Raw genomic sequence first — 17,583 nt, 5'->3', positions numbered from 1 at the left:
GTTTGGAGGGATAGACAGATCTAGGCAATGTCTGGATAGATTATTAATTTCTGTCTTTGAATTTAATAACCTTCTTGTGATCTGTGCCTTTCTATACCTTCTTAGCTATGAGTTTTTCAGAAAGCTGCTTGTAATTGTTTTAAAATCCAAGATTACTGTGCAAATGACATTCAAATATATACAACTTGGCAAAGTAGTTTTGTGCACTTGAACAACTTTAGGTCAAATTTGTGCTGATAACTTATTTCACCCACTAAGGTGTTCAGCTCAAGCATTCAAACATTTTCAATAAAAATACTCAAGTTATAAAAGTGTACACATGTGACATCACTAGAATGGGCAAATACTTTTGGAAGCTGAAGAACAACTGCTACATCTATTTCCTTTTAAGAAAAGTTGTGAGGTATATTTTTTTTTTATTTCAGTATCTTTGTTTAGAAAACATTTCTTTCAACATGTTATTGGGCTTCATGGAGCACTGTCAAAACAAATGAGTCAGAATTCCCTTGTGAGTTTTTTTTATTGCTTTGGTTAAACATTTTGCTTTCTAATTTTTTAATGCATTTTCATGAGCCTTTACCAGAAAAATGAAAGCAAGGGAAATGTAAACTCCATGTCCCAGTCTGATATTTCATAGGAATGATGCATAGTCACTTAGAATAAAAGGTACATATAATGGCACTATAGATCATACATCCTGATTTTCATTATATTCAAAGATCTATTAAGACTAATGATACAAAGAAGTACATCAACCATTTTACTTAAGGTTAAATAGGTCAAAAAAAGCTCAGCAAGGTAGATGCAAGCACAGGGGAAAAAATGAAACTAGTCAGGGGATAAATAAAAATAAGGAAGAATAGCAAAAAGTAACTTATTTGAAAACTTATAGCTAAACATAGATAAAAAACCAGTATTCTTTTGAAAATACAGGTCGCAGAATGGTTTAAAAATATGTAAGTATGTGTAAAGTAGAAGAAAAACATCTGTCTGCCCATGTTCAAACCACTTCATACAATCAAGCAGTGGGCACAAGGCAGGGCCCACCCTGGACAGGGCCCCAGTCCACCACAGGGCACACACACACATCAGGGCCAATTTTCCCAGAAACCAACTAGCTCGCCACAATGGCTCTAGGCTGTGGGAGGAGGAGTATGTGGTGGAAACAAACTCCACACAGGTAGCACGGCAGATAAACAGCCCCAGCCCTGCAAATCCTCAGTGCCACTCTGCCACCCCATAAAAACATCTGACTACTGTCAATACACACCTTGCCCTATCAGTCAGGCACACGGTCATCCGGTGAACACCCTATTTAAACCCCAAAACATCAAGAACCAGTGCTCTGATATTGAACAATCAAAGGTAGTGCCGTGACCAGCCCTACTCGAAGAAGGCTGCTGCTCTGAAACCCAAAGACCTTGAATCCTGGAGCACGGACCAAACCTGACGTCCTGGGTGTCCCTTGTTTTTGGCACCGGTCGAGGGGTGCAGTGTTCCTGTCAACCTGTTCCAGGCTGCCGTTCACCTCCCTGCCCCCTACCGACAGATATCCCAGCCCTTCCCAGTCCACATCTCTCCCTGCAGTCCTCGGCCCTTTCTGGAACCCCACGGACAAAACCGAGTCCTGCACTTGGGTCTCTGCCCCTGCGTAACACCGGTTTCGTAGATAAATTATTTAAACTGAAATGAAATGTGAGAACATTATAAATGTTGAAAGCACAACCAAACCCATAACCTAAAGATTTTAAACCTGTTTGCAGGGTGAATACACTGGTTCAATTACCTGTGTTTTTTGTTTTCCTTGATGGAACACACATTAAAATACAATGTGTTTATTAGTTATGAAAACACTGGGTGTATATAGAGTATACTCCTCCTAGGTTTACCGAGCACTGCTGCTCTAAAATGGCTCCAAAAAGGTCAAAAGATGTTATTTTCTTGTACCAGGTAATACTTCTGGTAATGGTACTCATAACTACTCCAAAACACTGCAAACAGCAAATTACCTGCTTATTTAAAACAACACAGTGTTTGCAACTTAGTGCAAAGCATGTATAAAACTGTACAGCCTGAGTAACTTTAAGTAGTGACAATACACACCTGCAGCCTGCAGTATCTCAATTCTATTCAACTTTATTGCGTCAAAAGATGTTATTTTCTTGTACCAGGTAATACTTCTGGTAATGGTACTTATAACTACTTCAAAACACTGCAAACAGCAAATTACCTGCTTATTTAAAACAACCACAGTGTTTGCAACTTAGTGCAAAGCATGTATAAAACTGTACAGCCTGAGTAACTTTAAGTAGTGACAATACACACCTGCAGCCTGCAGTATGTTGAAATAATGACATTATTTTGTGCCTGTTCAATGAGATGTCAGCAGACTTGCTACAAAAATACATTGTGGATTCATTTCCAAGAAATAACTTGATATCTTTATAGTAAGATTAAGATATTAGTTATAAGTGTTTCTTGTTATGCTCTGTATATTAAGCTGTTACTCTGTGCATGATCTGCAATCTTTACAAAATATGTTAAAAGAGCAGTGTCTAATCTCTGAATTGCACATTATCCAATAGACAAAAGCTTGTTCACAAGCAAATTATGTATTTTAATTTCTTATGCTTAGTCAGAAAAAAATGAAAAATGTTTTGAAATAGATAAAGAACAAAACTTTAATAAAGTATTTCTTTGTGCTCTCTGAGCATTTAGAGTTTAAGCACATTAGAACCTAGTGTGTCCTACAGTAAATTAGGGAGTCTACTGAGAGTGTACTGTGTCTGGGCTTTTGTTACAAGCACTACTTAACCATGCTGTCTTTATTAAAGACGTCTGAGTAGGGAGCTCCTTCACCTTGATGCCTGAAGAAGGCTCAGCAGCCAAAACATTATTTTTTCTTTCTACTTTACAGCACGTAATGAACCTTTACTTCCTCCATGCTGCCCTTAAGCTTGCTTAAGGCAATTAGATTTAATCAAATTAAATTGGAGACAAAAATATTAATTTTTAATATTAACATACTACAACTTAATAATTGGAGATTGATAAATAAAATTAATGAGATTGGAATGCAACACAATATCTAAATACTATACAGAACTCCCCGAGAAAACATAATGAAAAAGAGACATATCTTGTGTATCTTCATTATTTTCTAATATTTTTTGTAAACTTTTTTCCCATTTTTTCTAAAAAACAAAACAAGGTAACAACACAACATTTCACTATAGCAGAAGCCCCATACAGTAAAGTGTTGGCACTCAAAGTCTTGCCTCACAGCATCGTATATCACAGTTTCATATTAATGATACAACAGCACGCCTGTAGTTAATGAAGCAAAGGGACAGAATGGAAATTCTCTCATGTAAAGCCAGCAAGGTTTTAACTGCAATCGGACCAGTCAACCACATCTGTTTCTGTTGCTGCGAAAGGCCCACATTAGTTATCATCCAAGAGAGAACAGGTAATATCACTACGTAGAATAATTACACTTTTTAATTGGAAAAAGAAGTGGAAAAAGAAGACGAGACCCATTTCCAAGCCTAAACAACCACTAGGCACAGTGTGTTAAAGACATTGGGAGCTAAAATCATACAGAAATGCACATGAGGAGTCTAATACAATCAGGGAATACAACTGAGATGGATAATTTGACAATTTAGATTTTTGGAGGCCGAATTTAATCAGGAAAATGCTTAATTTGTGATATGTAAGTTCCTGTTCCAAATGGTAATTAGTCATTTTATATACAATATAAAAGGTACAGCATGTGAATCTACATGATATACTGTATATATAGACTGTATATATACAGAAACAGAAAGTGTGTAAAGAATAACAAATTCATGTTAATTAAGACTAATGTTTATTAAACCCGAACCCAAGCCTATATACCGTTAGCTAACAACAGGTGATCTAAATCCGTCCTGGCATATAATGGAAGAACGGCGTGAGGAGAGACAAAGTCTGTAGCCATGTGTACAATGTGGAAGGAACAGTCGACTTGATCATATGCCTGACACCTTTTAATAAAGTCATATAGACCTCTGGCTGGCGTGAAAGCACCTTAGCATGCAGCTTGGAAGCCGAGCAAATCTGTAAAATGGAATGGTAGCTTTTTCAAAGTGTGAAATACACTTCCAATACATCTACAGCTGCAGGAGAAGGTAGAATGAGATCAGTAAAACCCCATACACTGATCACATTGAATATTTAGAGTAAAATATGTGTATAACATTGAATTTCTAGATTTAATTTATTATTCATTACTATGAAGTCTCAAAGACAGTGAAGGTGTTGGTTGACTGCCATTAAAGTAGCAAATTTATCTCGGTCTGTGTCATTCCACAGAATTTCTAAGTCTCACAGACAATGTGCAGAAACTGTATGCCAGCTTACAATCTTAAAGGTGCTATGACCTTTCTCCCTGCACAAGCTGTCACAATACAACACTAGAAGCAACAACACCAGACAGATAGATACAACCATTGCGGCTCTTATTCTAATATGCTACTTGCAACCACAATAAGGTTATCGCTGTAAAAGAGAAACAAACAAATTCACAACCTAGTTCTAGTCAATCAGCAGAAAAACAACCCCAAGGAATACTCCAGAGGAGAAGTACGGTCCCATCCTCTCTCTCACATTCTGAACAAAAAAAGAAACTTCCAGCAACACCTTTTCTTGAATCAGCTCATCCAAACACCCAGACTCCCTCTGTCACACTGAAAAAGTAAAAAAAAAAAAATCAACGCAGCACTTCAGTTGTCTCTCTGATATGTTCCTCCATCCTCACTGTCCAAATAATTTGTTTTTGTTGCAGACAGCCCGGCAGGGGAGGTATAATGGAACATGTTGAAGAGGGCGCCCCAGGCCTCTGACCTCCAGCGGCTGAGGCTCATACATGCTCTAGTTGGCCGCTCGATCCCTCTCCAGGTACTCCTGTAACAAGCTACAACTCCAGGGCCCAGAGGAGGGGCGAGAATGTCTAAGTGGTCACAGGAGGTAGGCAGACATAAACAACTGGGGGCCATTTGTGGAACTGAATGCATGCAGATGGCAAGGTGTCACGGCGTATTTTTCCTCCATCCTCTCCCTCCTGTCCTTCCTCTCTGTACCCCCGGTCCAGCACCTCCACACTTCTGATATGTCGCCTCTAACTGTGCGGTAATTGACAGGTGTCTAGACAAACACTGTGCCACTCAATCTGGGATGATTATCGTCAGCTGTGCAGTTTGTGCGAGGGCTGCAGGAAGACCTTAAAAGGAGGGGGAAGGTGACCCAGGAGAGGGAAATAAATGCACCATACCCAGCAAAAAACACCAGCCATTAAACGCAGAACTCCCATAAACACAGCCCCCAAGCCGCTGCCATGCTCTCAGACGTGTCACTCTGTGACACAAGAGTAAGTGAAATTATTTTCAAATGGAACTGTTTTCCAATGCAGTAGTCTCCGAAAAGACGATTTGCTAAAGCATGCTCCAGAAAAAGCAACTTGGTTTACAGAAGGCAGGATGACGAGATTTCTGGAGTTATGAGGCAAATGCAGTATAGTTTTACGGTAATGAAGCTTTCGACTACTTCTGATAAAATCGATAAAACTGTCAGCTGAACCAAGAGTACACTCCTCCACTTTAGCTTAAAACTGTGACCACAATGTTTCATTTTGTACTGTTGTGCTGCACAGGAAGATTAAATATTAAGAAGAAATCTGTAGAAATGTGATGATGATCTGATAGCGATCTAGCCAATGAGACTTGCATAACATGCGAAAATGGATGGAAAATAAAACAAAAGCAACCATTTCACCTGAAAAAATCTTGGAAGATTTGAGGAGACTCGCCAGTCTCCCAAGTTCATTAACCCCTGACCCCAACATAGATATTCCAAAACTAATCGAAACCTCCCTTGATCTGATCACTGCAGAAGAGCAGGCTACCACACAGTGACACTAGTAAATGTGTGAACATCTTGTTTCAAATGCAACTCTTTTCACGCTGAAGTTCCATGGTTTTTTCATTAATCAGACAGGATTATCACAGTTTGCTTCCCCTTATATGAACATTGTTCTGTCTTGAGCAACCTTCCAGTTCACACTCCTTGCAATCTAGAAATTCCAGCTTTGTTGCATGTGTGTTCAGTATCTTTTTTATATCCGCTGCTCAGGGTTAAGGTTAGGTTATTTCCAGTGTAACTGAACCTCTAAATTCTCAGCCATTGCAGCCATTGGATCTGTCTCAGTTCTCAAAAGACACACATGCAGAGTGACCATCATAGAAGACTCTGCCAGACAGAAGGCAGTTTCATCTCAATTTAGGACGATTGATAGATGAGTCGATATTCTTTCAAGTCCCCAATTCTTAGACACAAAGAGGCTCAAACCAAACAATCAAAAAAAAAGGGAGATGGTAGCTCCGCTTCTTACCTTAGTTACCACCCTGGCAAATTAGTCATGTGATCTCTATCAGTAGGAAAATTGTGATGACGAGTGGAATTGTTTATACTCACACTTGTTCATTTTCACGTTCAAATAGTCAAAACTGCTTAAAAATGACCCTACTGTGTAGTTGAATACAGTAGTGTTCTCCCACTATTAACAAGTGACTTCCTTTCAGTATTTGTACATGTTGAAATCAAATAAAAAAAAATGAACTGGAACAGGTGAAGTCTAGTCATCTCTAGCTATCCATTCACTGTCAGAAAGCCTCCGAAAGCCTTTTGCTGAAGGAACCTGCAGAAGACAATCCTGTAAGAAGGATGGGCTGCAAGGCAGGACTGAGAGCACATGGCTGCTCTTTCCCAGAATGAGAAGCCAGTCCATCACATGGTCAACGCAAAGTGAAAAATCAGAACGAAGGGACTGAATCGCACTCAGCGACCAAGAAATGCGGCAATAGCCCTGACTGCCATGTCTCTGTGCTGTTCTGTGTGTTACCTCTAGCAAAAGGTCTCTTTAAATAACCATTTTAGCAGACGTGATGAAAATCATTTTAGATTTTAGCAGACGTGAAAATACTAAACAAGTAACAGACAGGAAACCCTGACTTCTAATTAATTACAGCTAAGAACACTTAGCAACGCCTATGACGCCATCACTGGGGAACAGCCGGCAAAGACACCGAACGCCTCTTTCTCACTAGAACAATTCTGATCTAACGGGATTGTTGAACGACATTCAGATGCTGTTAAATGCAGAAAGTTCCTTTGATAGAGACGAGACCATTGAGATGAAAGCAGAACAGGGCCACTCCACGGTGGACGACGCGTGGCTGAAGGTTTGTTTTGAACACAGAAACTCTTTAACTCCATAACTGTCTGTAATCATTGAGTGAGGAATCTCTAATTAGGAGTTTGTGTCATCCACATTATTGAAGCAAAACATGAAAGCTTAGTGGTTTAGAAAGGACTTGGATTCATCTCCATTCACTGTTGCTGCTTTTGCTTGCGGTGGTCTTTCATCTTTAAGCCCACAAACATCTGGATCAGCTTTGCAGGAAGTTGAAGGTATTTTATCTTTTTTCTTCCCCAAGTATGCTTGCTGTGTTCATCTAAAACTTTAGAGGCTATATTGCTTCGATTCCGTCGTTTTTGAGTTATCCTACCAACCGAACCAATTTTTTCTTACTCTGTGTATTTTGGGACATTTCTCAGCAACCATTAATGTTCATGAACTCGTAAACTACTACTTCAAATGCCATCCAGATCAAAGACTGGTTTCCCCTTTGTTCCTGGAAATTATTAAAAGGTTAGATTGTGTAAACCGCTTCATCTGTGTGTGCTTTTAAGGAATTCTTTTCAGGGGGAAGAATGTGTTCATTAATGAAGAATTGCCTTCATTTTCACTAGTTTATGTTCATTTGCAAAATTACCGTATAATTGACTATTTTCAATACAAAGAAACTTATTTTATATACTGTAGCCCCACTATTTGCTTTCTCAGTAAAATAACCTATCAGTGTGAAGCTTAAGCTTTTAAATATCAAATGTTGCTCCATTGCAACTCTAGAGAATGTCTCTAGGATGAACAGCGCTTTTGGATCCTTCTCCAAATAGTGTGATCTCGTGATAAAATACTCTTAAGTTTAAAAAGATAAATAAATAACTTAAATTCTTTAAACCAAAGATGCATCGCCTAGTCTTAATAGGAAAGTTCAGAAGAGAGAAATGATGAGCAAAAGCTGTTCAGAAGTTAAATTGCAATTTAACAGTTTTTAAAGAAAATAATTAGATTTTGCTTAAAAGCTGTTACGGGGAACTGAGTTTCATCATCTGCTGTTGTCTCTGAATGCATCACTACTCAGGTAAACAGAAGACTCAATTAAGAAAATAAATTAAGAAACCCCAGCAGAAGATTTTACAGACATAAACATGGACAAATCACGGCCTAAATATTTGACAAATACACAAACAGACATTCATAGGTTGTCACAGCAAAAAAGTGATGGCGAAAAAATAAAAAACAAGGAGAGGAGACTGTTTTCCATCAATTAAATTCAAGAACCATGTTTACTGCCTTTGTGAAAGGCAAGATGTAACCCATGCTCCACTCTCAAAGTTCAAAGGACTCAATTAAACTGATTTCTATAGAGACAAGTAAATGTGAATGTAGTTTTATTTAAATTGACATGAATTTGGAAAACTGCTAACATATACTGGTGCAATTTTAATTAATTGATTATTCATGATTTTTCACAGCACACTGAACTATATGGTACCCAATCATCCTATAAGAGAAAAAGGGAAAGGTCAGAGGAGATGAGGTAATATAACTTCTTGAATGTCAGGCTAGGTGATAATTCAAAAGGAAAAAACAAACAGAATAACAGCACCAGCTAATGAAGAGAATAATGTTTTTCCATCACTGGTATGGTATGGAAATCACACTTTGGGCAAATATGAGCAGTGGAGCCAAGTTCATTTTTCAAAGCTCAATCAAAGCTGTGTGTGGAGCAACCTGATGTACAAAACAATATGTCAATTATTGTGTAAGACAGACAAATCAATAAAGAGGTTCAAGTGTGAATGTCTGGAATGGAGTGTCTATTTGCTGCAGAACTCCACTTGTAGTAAATGATGGCAACCTGATTGCATAGTGCTACCTTAATCAAGTCCTGGGGCTTCATAGGCTGCCCTTAATGTGGACTCATGCTGACATGACAACATTCCAGGAGGACAACATACATCTACTGTAGTAACTGCAGCTTTCTTGCGAGATCACAAAAGTTAGTAGGTGAAGTCCCATTAAATGTAGACTCTAGAGATCAGAGACCAGTGCACATGTTTGTGTGACGGAATTTCACAAGACAGCACCTACAGTCTAGTGCAAAGCACAGGCACCAATGTATATTTTAAGGAATTAAGGAATAGCAACTTTTAAAAGTAAGCTATACTAGGAGAAAAGTTAATTAGAGGTATAGTGGCTAGATTATTTCTAAATGAGTGACAATTAAATTCAAGTCTTAAGAATTCTATAGTACAGTTAAAATATTTTCTTGAATATATAGTGAAAGTCAAACTCATAAAAAGTGTGTCAGGGATAAACTGAAAACCTAGGAACAATAAAGCAACAATAAACCAAAACATTTTTGACAGGATTATTTTTTGTGATCCGGTTTCCGGGATAAGAAATAATAAAAAAAGCGACATAACAGAGAAAAGCAATTCAACTTTGGCCCACATCCATGTGCTCAAATGGCAGCTACCTGTACAAAGAGGACGCCAGGAGTCCACGTCAGACATCGGTATTTCGAGTTGCCCTCAAGAAGGCTTGTGTCCGCAGCTTCTCCCCAGCCCCTTGAACTGAGTGGAGTAGAGCACCATATCTATGTAATGGGAGGATGGAACACGAAGTGGTGTTATTCTAAAAAGACTAGAAATACCCAGAAATAAAAGGTGCCATATTCTGTACCTTTTCCTTATATTCATCCTTTCAGCTCAAAACTAAATTGCCCTTTTGACTAAACTGTACTTATGGAAGGGACTGTATTTAAGGGTGTAGATAGGGTTATCCCAGATGACAATTTAACATTCAACAGTGTCATCAAATAGTACCTAAGGGAAGAAGGAAGAAGACAACACTTCCTTTTCTGGGTATTTGGTTCAGGCTTCCCATCGAATAGGAATGGGCTCACTTGGACCAGGGCGAAATGCAAAAGGTACCAGGACTAACTGACCATAATCTTCACAGTTACGCCAATGAGAAACACTGGAGAACAAGAAATATTCTCTCCCAAAATAGTACAGAAATTGAGGAGACTCTCTCTCTCAGAACACAGCCACATCCAAACACTTACAAATCATGTTAAACAAAAGAGCCCTCGGGCCCTGAAGAGCACATAGCAGACTTGGGCGTGTTAGCGAGGCCCATTAGGAATCGATTTAGAGTCATCAAGTAAGTTCTTTGGATCAAATTGAAGTGATTTGACAGGAGTTGTGAAGTTCTTTCTGAGAGAGTGAGAGACTGTGCCTGTTTCTCAATCATTGCCACATTGATTGGGTCAGCCTTTGCTGTACCGTTCTGCGGGCAGTGTGGATCTGGGCTGTGAGGCCTTGCTCAAATCACCAGTTTCAGCTCCTGCTGAATGGATGTTTGTAATGCTTCACATCTAGTGTAGCATGAGGAGAAGCCTCCTCCCTCTTCCTAGTTATCCTACTGAGCCAGGAGCTGCAAAGACAAAGCAAATTACACAGGACAGCGAGTTTAAAAGTGGAACGGGGTGCAAGCTAGTCAGAAAAAGTGTGTCAAGTCTCTTGACTGACCAACAGTCTTCTTCTAAACATGCTTTTGAAGTAACTTTATTTCTCATGTTTTAGAAAATTCCAGCAAAGAAAGAAATTCCTGATGTTGGGAGAATTAATGAAACTATTAAAAACAAACATCAATGCAGGAAAACATCACTTTACATACCACATTAGAAAACTAGTATCAGTATTTCTGTGTTTCATCTTAGCTGCTGAGACATGATGTTCTTCACCAGCGGCCACATTAAAAGAATGTCTGAAGAAATAAATGATTTAATGGCAAAATCATAAGCAGATTAGAACAAACACATACTCAGTTGTAAAAAACAGATCTTTTTTGTTATACTATACAATCCACCTATAACTTTGAAACAGACTGGCTCGAAGAAAAAAATCTCTATTTTACGGAAGTGCCAAATTATTAAAACACATTTACATCTTTTGCTGAATCAGGTGAATGAAGTCAGGCTACACAAAAAGCATCTTTATCTATGCCAGACCTACGACACATTGTTTTTATTCATTGCATATTTTCCACTAAGCTTTAATTCTTAAGTGTGACAGTTTGAAAAAAGGGATACATACTCTCTGGTACAGACCAAACCGATAAACCAGTTTGCCTGTCAGAAAAGAATTAAGGAAATGCTAAGGAACAGGACAATCCCTTGTTAGCCGACTCAGGGTAGAAATTATTTTGTGGTTTCAGTTATTCAAGGGTATACTAATATACTAATTGCAAGACAAAAGTCATCTGCATTCACTTGAACAGCCTGCTGACATCGCACATGGTTAACAAACAGTGATGCCCAGCCCTTCCTGTCGTTGATATCAGTTTATTTAATGACTGTTCAGATTGTATGTCAAAATGTGACCTAGGTAATCTGACTGTGTGGTCCTGCACTTATTCCTGATGGGAACAAGAGACTCCTGCACAGTTATTATCTATCATTATCAACATGCAATGTAGGTCAGACGATGCCTCAGTCTTGTTTTTTCTTTCATGCTTTGGCTCATCTTGTATTTGAACTGTTCTAAATTCTCAAAGTCAGCCTACTGACAAATCGAAATACAGTACTTCCAGACGTTAAATTATAATTGAAACAATGCAGAAAAAAGTCTTGCTTAAACCACATGCAGCTTTGAGAAATATAAAAGAAAGATGAGCAGTACTTAAACCTTCTCTTTACCATCGTTAATGAGAGCATGTCTGATTTGCTTTAGAAATATATTTTAACACAGAACTCATTTCACTGAAATGCTTTGCAGCCACAGTGGACATAGTAACATAAAATGTGGGAGCGTGCTATGCACAGATGGTCAACCAGCAGTTACTTTTACAAGTTATTCCCAAATGTGAATTCGGAAGGAAGTGTCGTGTCTGCTGAAAGCTATGCCTTCTGACCGTGGGAAACAGATTTGATGGTTTATGATTCCCCTTTCCGCACAATTGCTGCCACAACATTATGTTTGAATAATGAATGGCATTTAACAAAACTGAAGATGTATTACTTGGAATTTAGAACATGTATATGAAAAAATAAAAGTAACACCTGGGAAGTATCACATATTGCAGCAAAGTGAGAAAAATCACAGCTTTTCTAGAGTTTTTACAACACAAAAATCCACATAAATTTCAAACTCAAAGCTCTGCTATTAATTTTCTATATAGTGCACATTGTATTTGCCTAACACCAACAGACTACACTCTAATCAACAAAAGTGAGGTGCAATTCTGATGCAGTTATATGCACACAGATTTCACAGGCTCTCAGATATCACTGTGGAGAAAGCACAGGGGCGAGGTCAGATGATAGTCTGGCGGCTGAAGAGTTCAAGGGTCACAGCACTGAGGAATGCTGGGATGCTCTTTTGATGAAAGAGGTGAAGCTCCACAAGGTCATGGAGAGTGCGGGAGAAATCTGTTTCCAGCAGTTGCATGTTCCCTCCTGTTGGCCCACTTGCCTATGAAAACATGAAAACAGTATTAATATTTTCGCATTTGTCACTATGAAAGCATTCTGCAATTTCCCTGGGTATATCTGAAGGGCACGAAAATGCACAAACAGTGACAAAAGATTTCCATTTTATCTTCCTTGTCCTGGAGGACGTTTCAACTGAAAGATGTGTTGGATTTTTACAAAGTGTGATTGTGTGGTACATATCTCCTGTGGAACTTACTCAAGAGAAGACCATAGGTACACAAAAATAATACTTCTGCCTTCATTATTAATGTATTTTCAACTAGGAAAAAAATAATGGTAGTCTTTTGCATCATCGTCTAAAAATATAAGTATATATTCTTGGTTGGGAGGACAACTACAGAGATTCTTGCTAAGGTAAAACTGATGATACATAAGAACCAAAGAAAATGTCAGTCATTTCGTCTGTCGACTATATCATAAAACTACAATTTAAATCTATTACAGTTAACAGTAGTTGAACACAGCAGGTTTTCAACGCAATGTACCTAACATTGCAACTAAAATTCAACCATACTGTATATGAAAAAGGCGAAAGCAGCTTCATGAAAAACAAGACAACAAAGAACAAGACTTTCACATGGTCTTTTAGCATCGATACATTGATATTGAAGCTGCCAGCCAAGAAAATCAATATTCTCAGGAACTATCATACTGCTTCTCATGTAGAGTGATGACTTAACATCTTCAGCTGTGATACCTGCTCATCGCAGTCATGGGCTGGTTTCTTGCTCTCATGCTAGACCATGTACCATGTTTCATTGGTTCTATACTGGAAAATGTTAGAAGTGCTTTAAAATTAATACCTTCAGAGAAAAGAAATCATCAAAAAGAAGTCTGCAGATCATACTTACAATACTTGGGATTTCGTTGTACCTTTTATACTGAAACCATTGTCAAACTAAATTACACAAAAGAGTACAATGTATGTAAATGTAATCCTAAAAATCATCAGAAGTCAACTTGTTGCACTTCAGTGAATATACTAATATGTAGTTGCAATAGATGGTGGTATTTGAATTTCAGCTGGAATCAGCTTGTCTGCCCTTCCCAGCTCGACTGGCTTATTCTGAACACTTGAAACAACGGGCATTATCTGGCTCTGGGTCGTTACTACCTATTCCTGAGATCCTTGAGCCATGAGGCAAGTAAACAGGGAAGAAAAGAGGAATGACACGCATGATTGAAGGGCATCCCTAATAAATTCAGGTTGAACTAAGTCACTATCAGATCATTAAATCAGCCACCTTAAAACAAAGATAATTAACAGTGATCAGAATGTTCCCTGAGGTGTTTAAGATATCCCCCAAGCTAGAATGGATCAACACTGTAAATACAGGTACAAAGAAAGAAAAAAAGGTTAGGAAGCAAAAATGGATCATCGCCATCACCTTCACCAGAAGAAGAGCCGTTGAAAGAGATTCATCTCCTTCCCAATCATTTCTGTCTGAGTAATCTTGAACTCTGAAAAAGTGTCGGTCTCTGAGCCTTGTTATATAAGACAGCCTGCAGTCTTATTTATTCATTCAGATTTGCTTTAATGTGGAACCTACAGGCTAAAACCATATCTCCAATGTTTTGTGAAATTGGTTCCCGTTCATTTATCAGCATCTATTTAGAGCAGAAGATTTAGTCCTGTTAGGGATCCATTTTGTATTTTAGGCTGCAGGTTCTCTTTCTTTGGCTTGCTAAGGTGGTTTGTGTATTGGGATTAAAGATGCAGAATTCTGAGATTTTATATAACTGAAGGAACTGGATCTCACAGACCAAACAGTGTATGTAAAACCAAACAGTAAATAAACGTCATAACGTTTATTTACTACTAATAAATACTGTCCTGTTTAAGTCTGATTACGACTGATTACACATGTAATACTTGGTAATCCCTGACTTTAGAGAGTGGAATTATTCATCTTTATTATTTGCTTGCTATACATGCTGACTTTTATAGTGATTTCATAACAACCCTAACATTTGCAATGGAAACAGCCTCCCCCAGGTTTGTTAAAATATATACACAAATATATATATTATATATAAACTATTGAAAAAAAGCAGAACCATTCATTTCCAAAAGTGTCCATTAAAAGTTCAGTCATCTAAATATCAAGATCTTGTACTGAATTATTGTCAAGGAATTCGAAGGAGTCCATCTCATGGGATTAATTAATTGGAAACCATGGATTTAGGCTATTGAGAATTTCTGCACCATTATTAAAACATTTCTAAGAGCACATTAAAGCTGTCAGATGCAAACGCGGCTTTTAAGTCTGTGTTGTAGATTTAGACATCAGGGGGTTATGTGGATCCTGACAACTCAGAACTGATGGCAGCTCTGGTGGAGAGCTTGAATGTTACAGTCAGTACCTGGCATCCTGAGTCCATAGCACTGTCATGAAAAGCTGACAGACAGTGTCAGACAGTTACTGTTGCATCATTGACGGGTTGCAATGTTTTTGTTTTGTTTTTTTTAAATCTGGTAACAAAACTATTCAACACAAGTGGCAAGTTCATTTTACACGATTCTGTTTTTGAAGTATATCATTAAAGCACAATGTTAAAATGAGAGAATTCCTTTTTTTCCTTTGATTGACAACTTTGATTGCTCATACGGTATCTTATTGATCCAATAAAACTGACAATCTGTTTCTCGGAGGATTCCAGGGAATCTGCTGCGGGAGGATGGATATGTTCCATTCCTTCGCAATTCTGTAAATGAAGAAGTGCCTCCTGAATGAAGCCCTAGATTCACTGCCTCTGAAAGACACGAGTCCTTTAAAAAAAACGTTTATAAAATAATGCTTTCTGCTCCATGTTTTATGTTTGTGTCTGCCACTAGTCATTTTTGTATCTGAGAAAGATAAAGGAGTTGAATCTCAAGTCCTTCAGGTATTAGAATAATATACTGTATGTCAAATTAAAAAAAATGCTGATTAAAAGTATGAACATGCTGCTGTCCTGAGGGCATTCTTTCATGAACATATTTATTCCATCACTGATAATTAAATAAGGCCATTTGGTGAGTGCTCCATCAGTGTGCTTCCTAGAAGGAATCTTAGTAGCTGAAATTCTTCTCCTTTGTTTTTTAGGTATTAAAAAACTAAAAAAAACATTTATTATAATACCCCTGAAAATGAGATTTTCAGGGGTATTATAATAAAGTGTATTTCAAATAGCATTTAAAAAAAAACAACAACAACTATTTAACAAGAAGGAACAAAAACTGTTGTGAGCTTTGTAGGTATTACCTATTATTACAATATTTAAAGGATGAAGGAAACCCAACTTGCATTTTTTAAATGATGACATAAAAATGTGGCGAAGATTAATGGCCTATTAAAGGAAAACAGACATTTGGCATGAGGTAATTGAATTCCTGTTGTTAGCAACTATTCAAGCAGGTTCAAAAGAATGTGCTCCAGTCCTGGCCAGCTGTCTATAAAGAAACACTCATACGGAAATGCAGCCCAAAGAAGACCGATGAATGAAGAATATTCTTTGATGTCACACTCTATCACATCAAGGTGAGAATCTGAAAAGGATGACAGAAAGCACTTAGCCTGGGATCAAATTTAAATAAAACAATATTCCAGACCTTTCAAGTCCCAGTTTAAACTCATTTGTGTCTTACCAATTATAGGGAAGCATAATTCCCCATTATATCTTCTTGTAAACCACTTTGGAAAAGTACATTAGATAGATAAAAGTAAAGCTGTAAAATTGTGTGTATGTTGGGGAGTATTAATACTACTTTAAAAGATACAGGTAAACTGAAAATGTTGAGAGCTGATCAGTCCCACCTACCCCAATAAATTGGAATCTTTCTCCTTTATTAAAATGATTAAGATGTAAATACTACAGTACTACCCCTGTGCCAATATAAATGTATGAAAAAAAAGACTTGCAAGACTGAGACAAACAACACAGGGAAGTGCTCTGTAAACACCTGAAACGTCGACAGAGAAATGGAGAGAAGGTTTGCAGGGTGCAGAAATGGCAGCTCATTGTAAGAAAAAGGGTCGATAAGTGCAAAGTATAGACTAAGAGCATAATGGTATTCAATTTATCTTTCCTTTCAGGTGATCTACAATAAACACACTGTTTCCTTCTTGAACCCAAAATTGTGGTCAACATTTTCCGTACCACATTATTTGTAATCTATGTGACATCTTTTTGTCTATGAAGGTATATTTACTTAGAAAGCAAATAAAAAGCAAAACCAAAGATATCACCCTACTGGAGAACTGCGATAAGACTTCAAACTGAGAATGCTGTAGGGCTCAAGGAGAAAGAAGATAAACCAAGCCTCTTTTAAAATAGAGTGTTCAACAGCTACGTGCTGCCAAAGTCCTAGCTTGCCTTTGGTTTTCTAAAAGAAAAAATTAAAGCTGAATTGACAAAAATCATCCTGGGACCTCAGGGGGCTACTCTGCGTTTTCACTCATCCTTGGATGGTTTCTGCACAAAGATATCGCATAAAAGGAAGAAACACAGCCAGTTTCCGTATACCATAATCCCAAATAAAAAACAAAACAAACCTGAAAGATGTTCATGAAAAAAGTCAACCCGGAGTTGTGACAGCGCCTTAGAAGTGCTGTAGCCTGTGCAGCTTGATGTGTGACTCATTTAGAAGAAACATTACTGAAACTTCCTAAACCTGACTCTAGCCACAGGCCCGTCTACAGCTGTGAATTTAATTCAGCAGTCAGGATCCCCTGTCAGCCTGGAGGTTATCGGTTGCGCATTGTTAGATAAAAAAAAGGCGCTTAACACAAAAATATTTATATGCTGTGATTACTTTAATCCCTTCATTTCAAGCTAGAGAAAGTCTGCTTCTATTCTACTCACTTTGTCTTAC

The 17,583-nt window shown here is 37.9% G+C and overlaps 1 protein-coding gene across 1 annotated transcript in view; it reads right to left on the bottom strand.

Moving 5' to 3' along the window:
* Positions 1-10,785: 10,785 nt before the first annotated feature.
* Positions 10,786-17,583, bottom strand: part of mad1l1 (mitotic arrest deficient 1 like 1) — a 280,158-nt gene continuing 273,360 nt past the window's right edge. Inside the window, exon 18 of the mRNA XM_088936727.1 lies at positions 10,786-12,708. Within this exon, the coding sequence (XP_088792853.1) occupies positions 12,550-12,708 (159 nt within the window). The 3' untranslated portion in view covers positions 10,786-12,549. The remainder of the gene's footprint in view (positions 12,709-17,583) is intronic.

This window comes from Atractosteus spatula, chromosome 18, assembly GCF_055471065.1.
Source record: "Atractosteus spatula isolate fAtrSpa1 chromosome 18, fAtrSpa1.hap1, whole genome shotgun sequence".
Taxonomy (NCBI): Eukaryota; Metazoa; Chordata; class Actinopteri; order Semionotiformes; family Lepisosteidae; genus Atractosteus; species Atractosteus spatula.
Note: the sequence above shows the minus strand (reverse complement) of the source record. Positions and strands in the feature narration are given on the sequence as shown.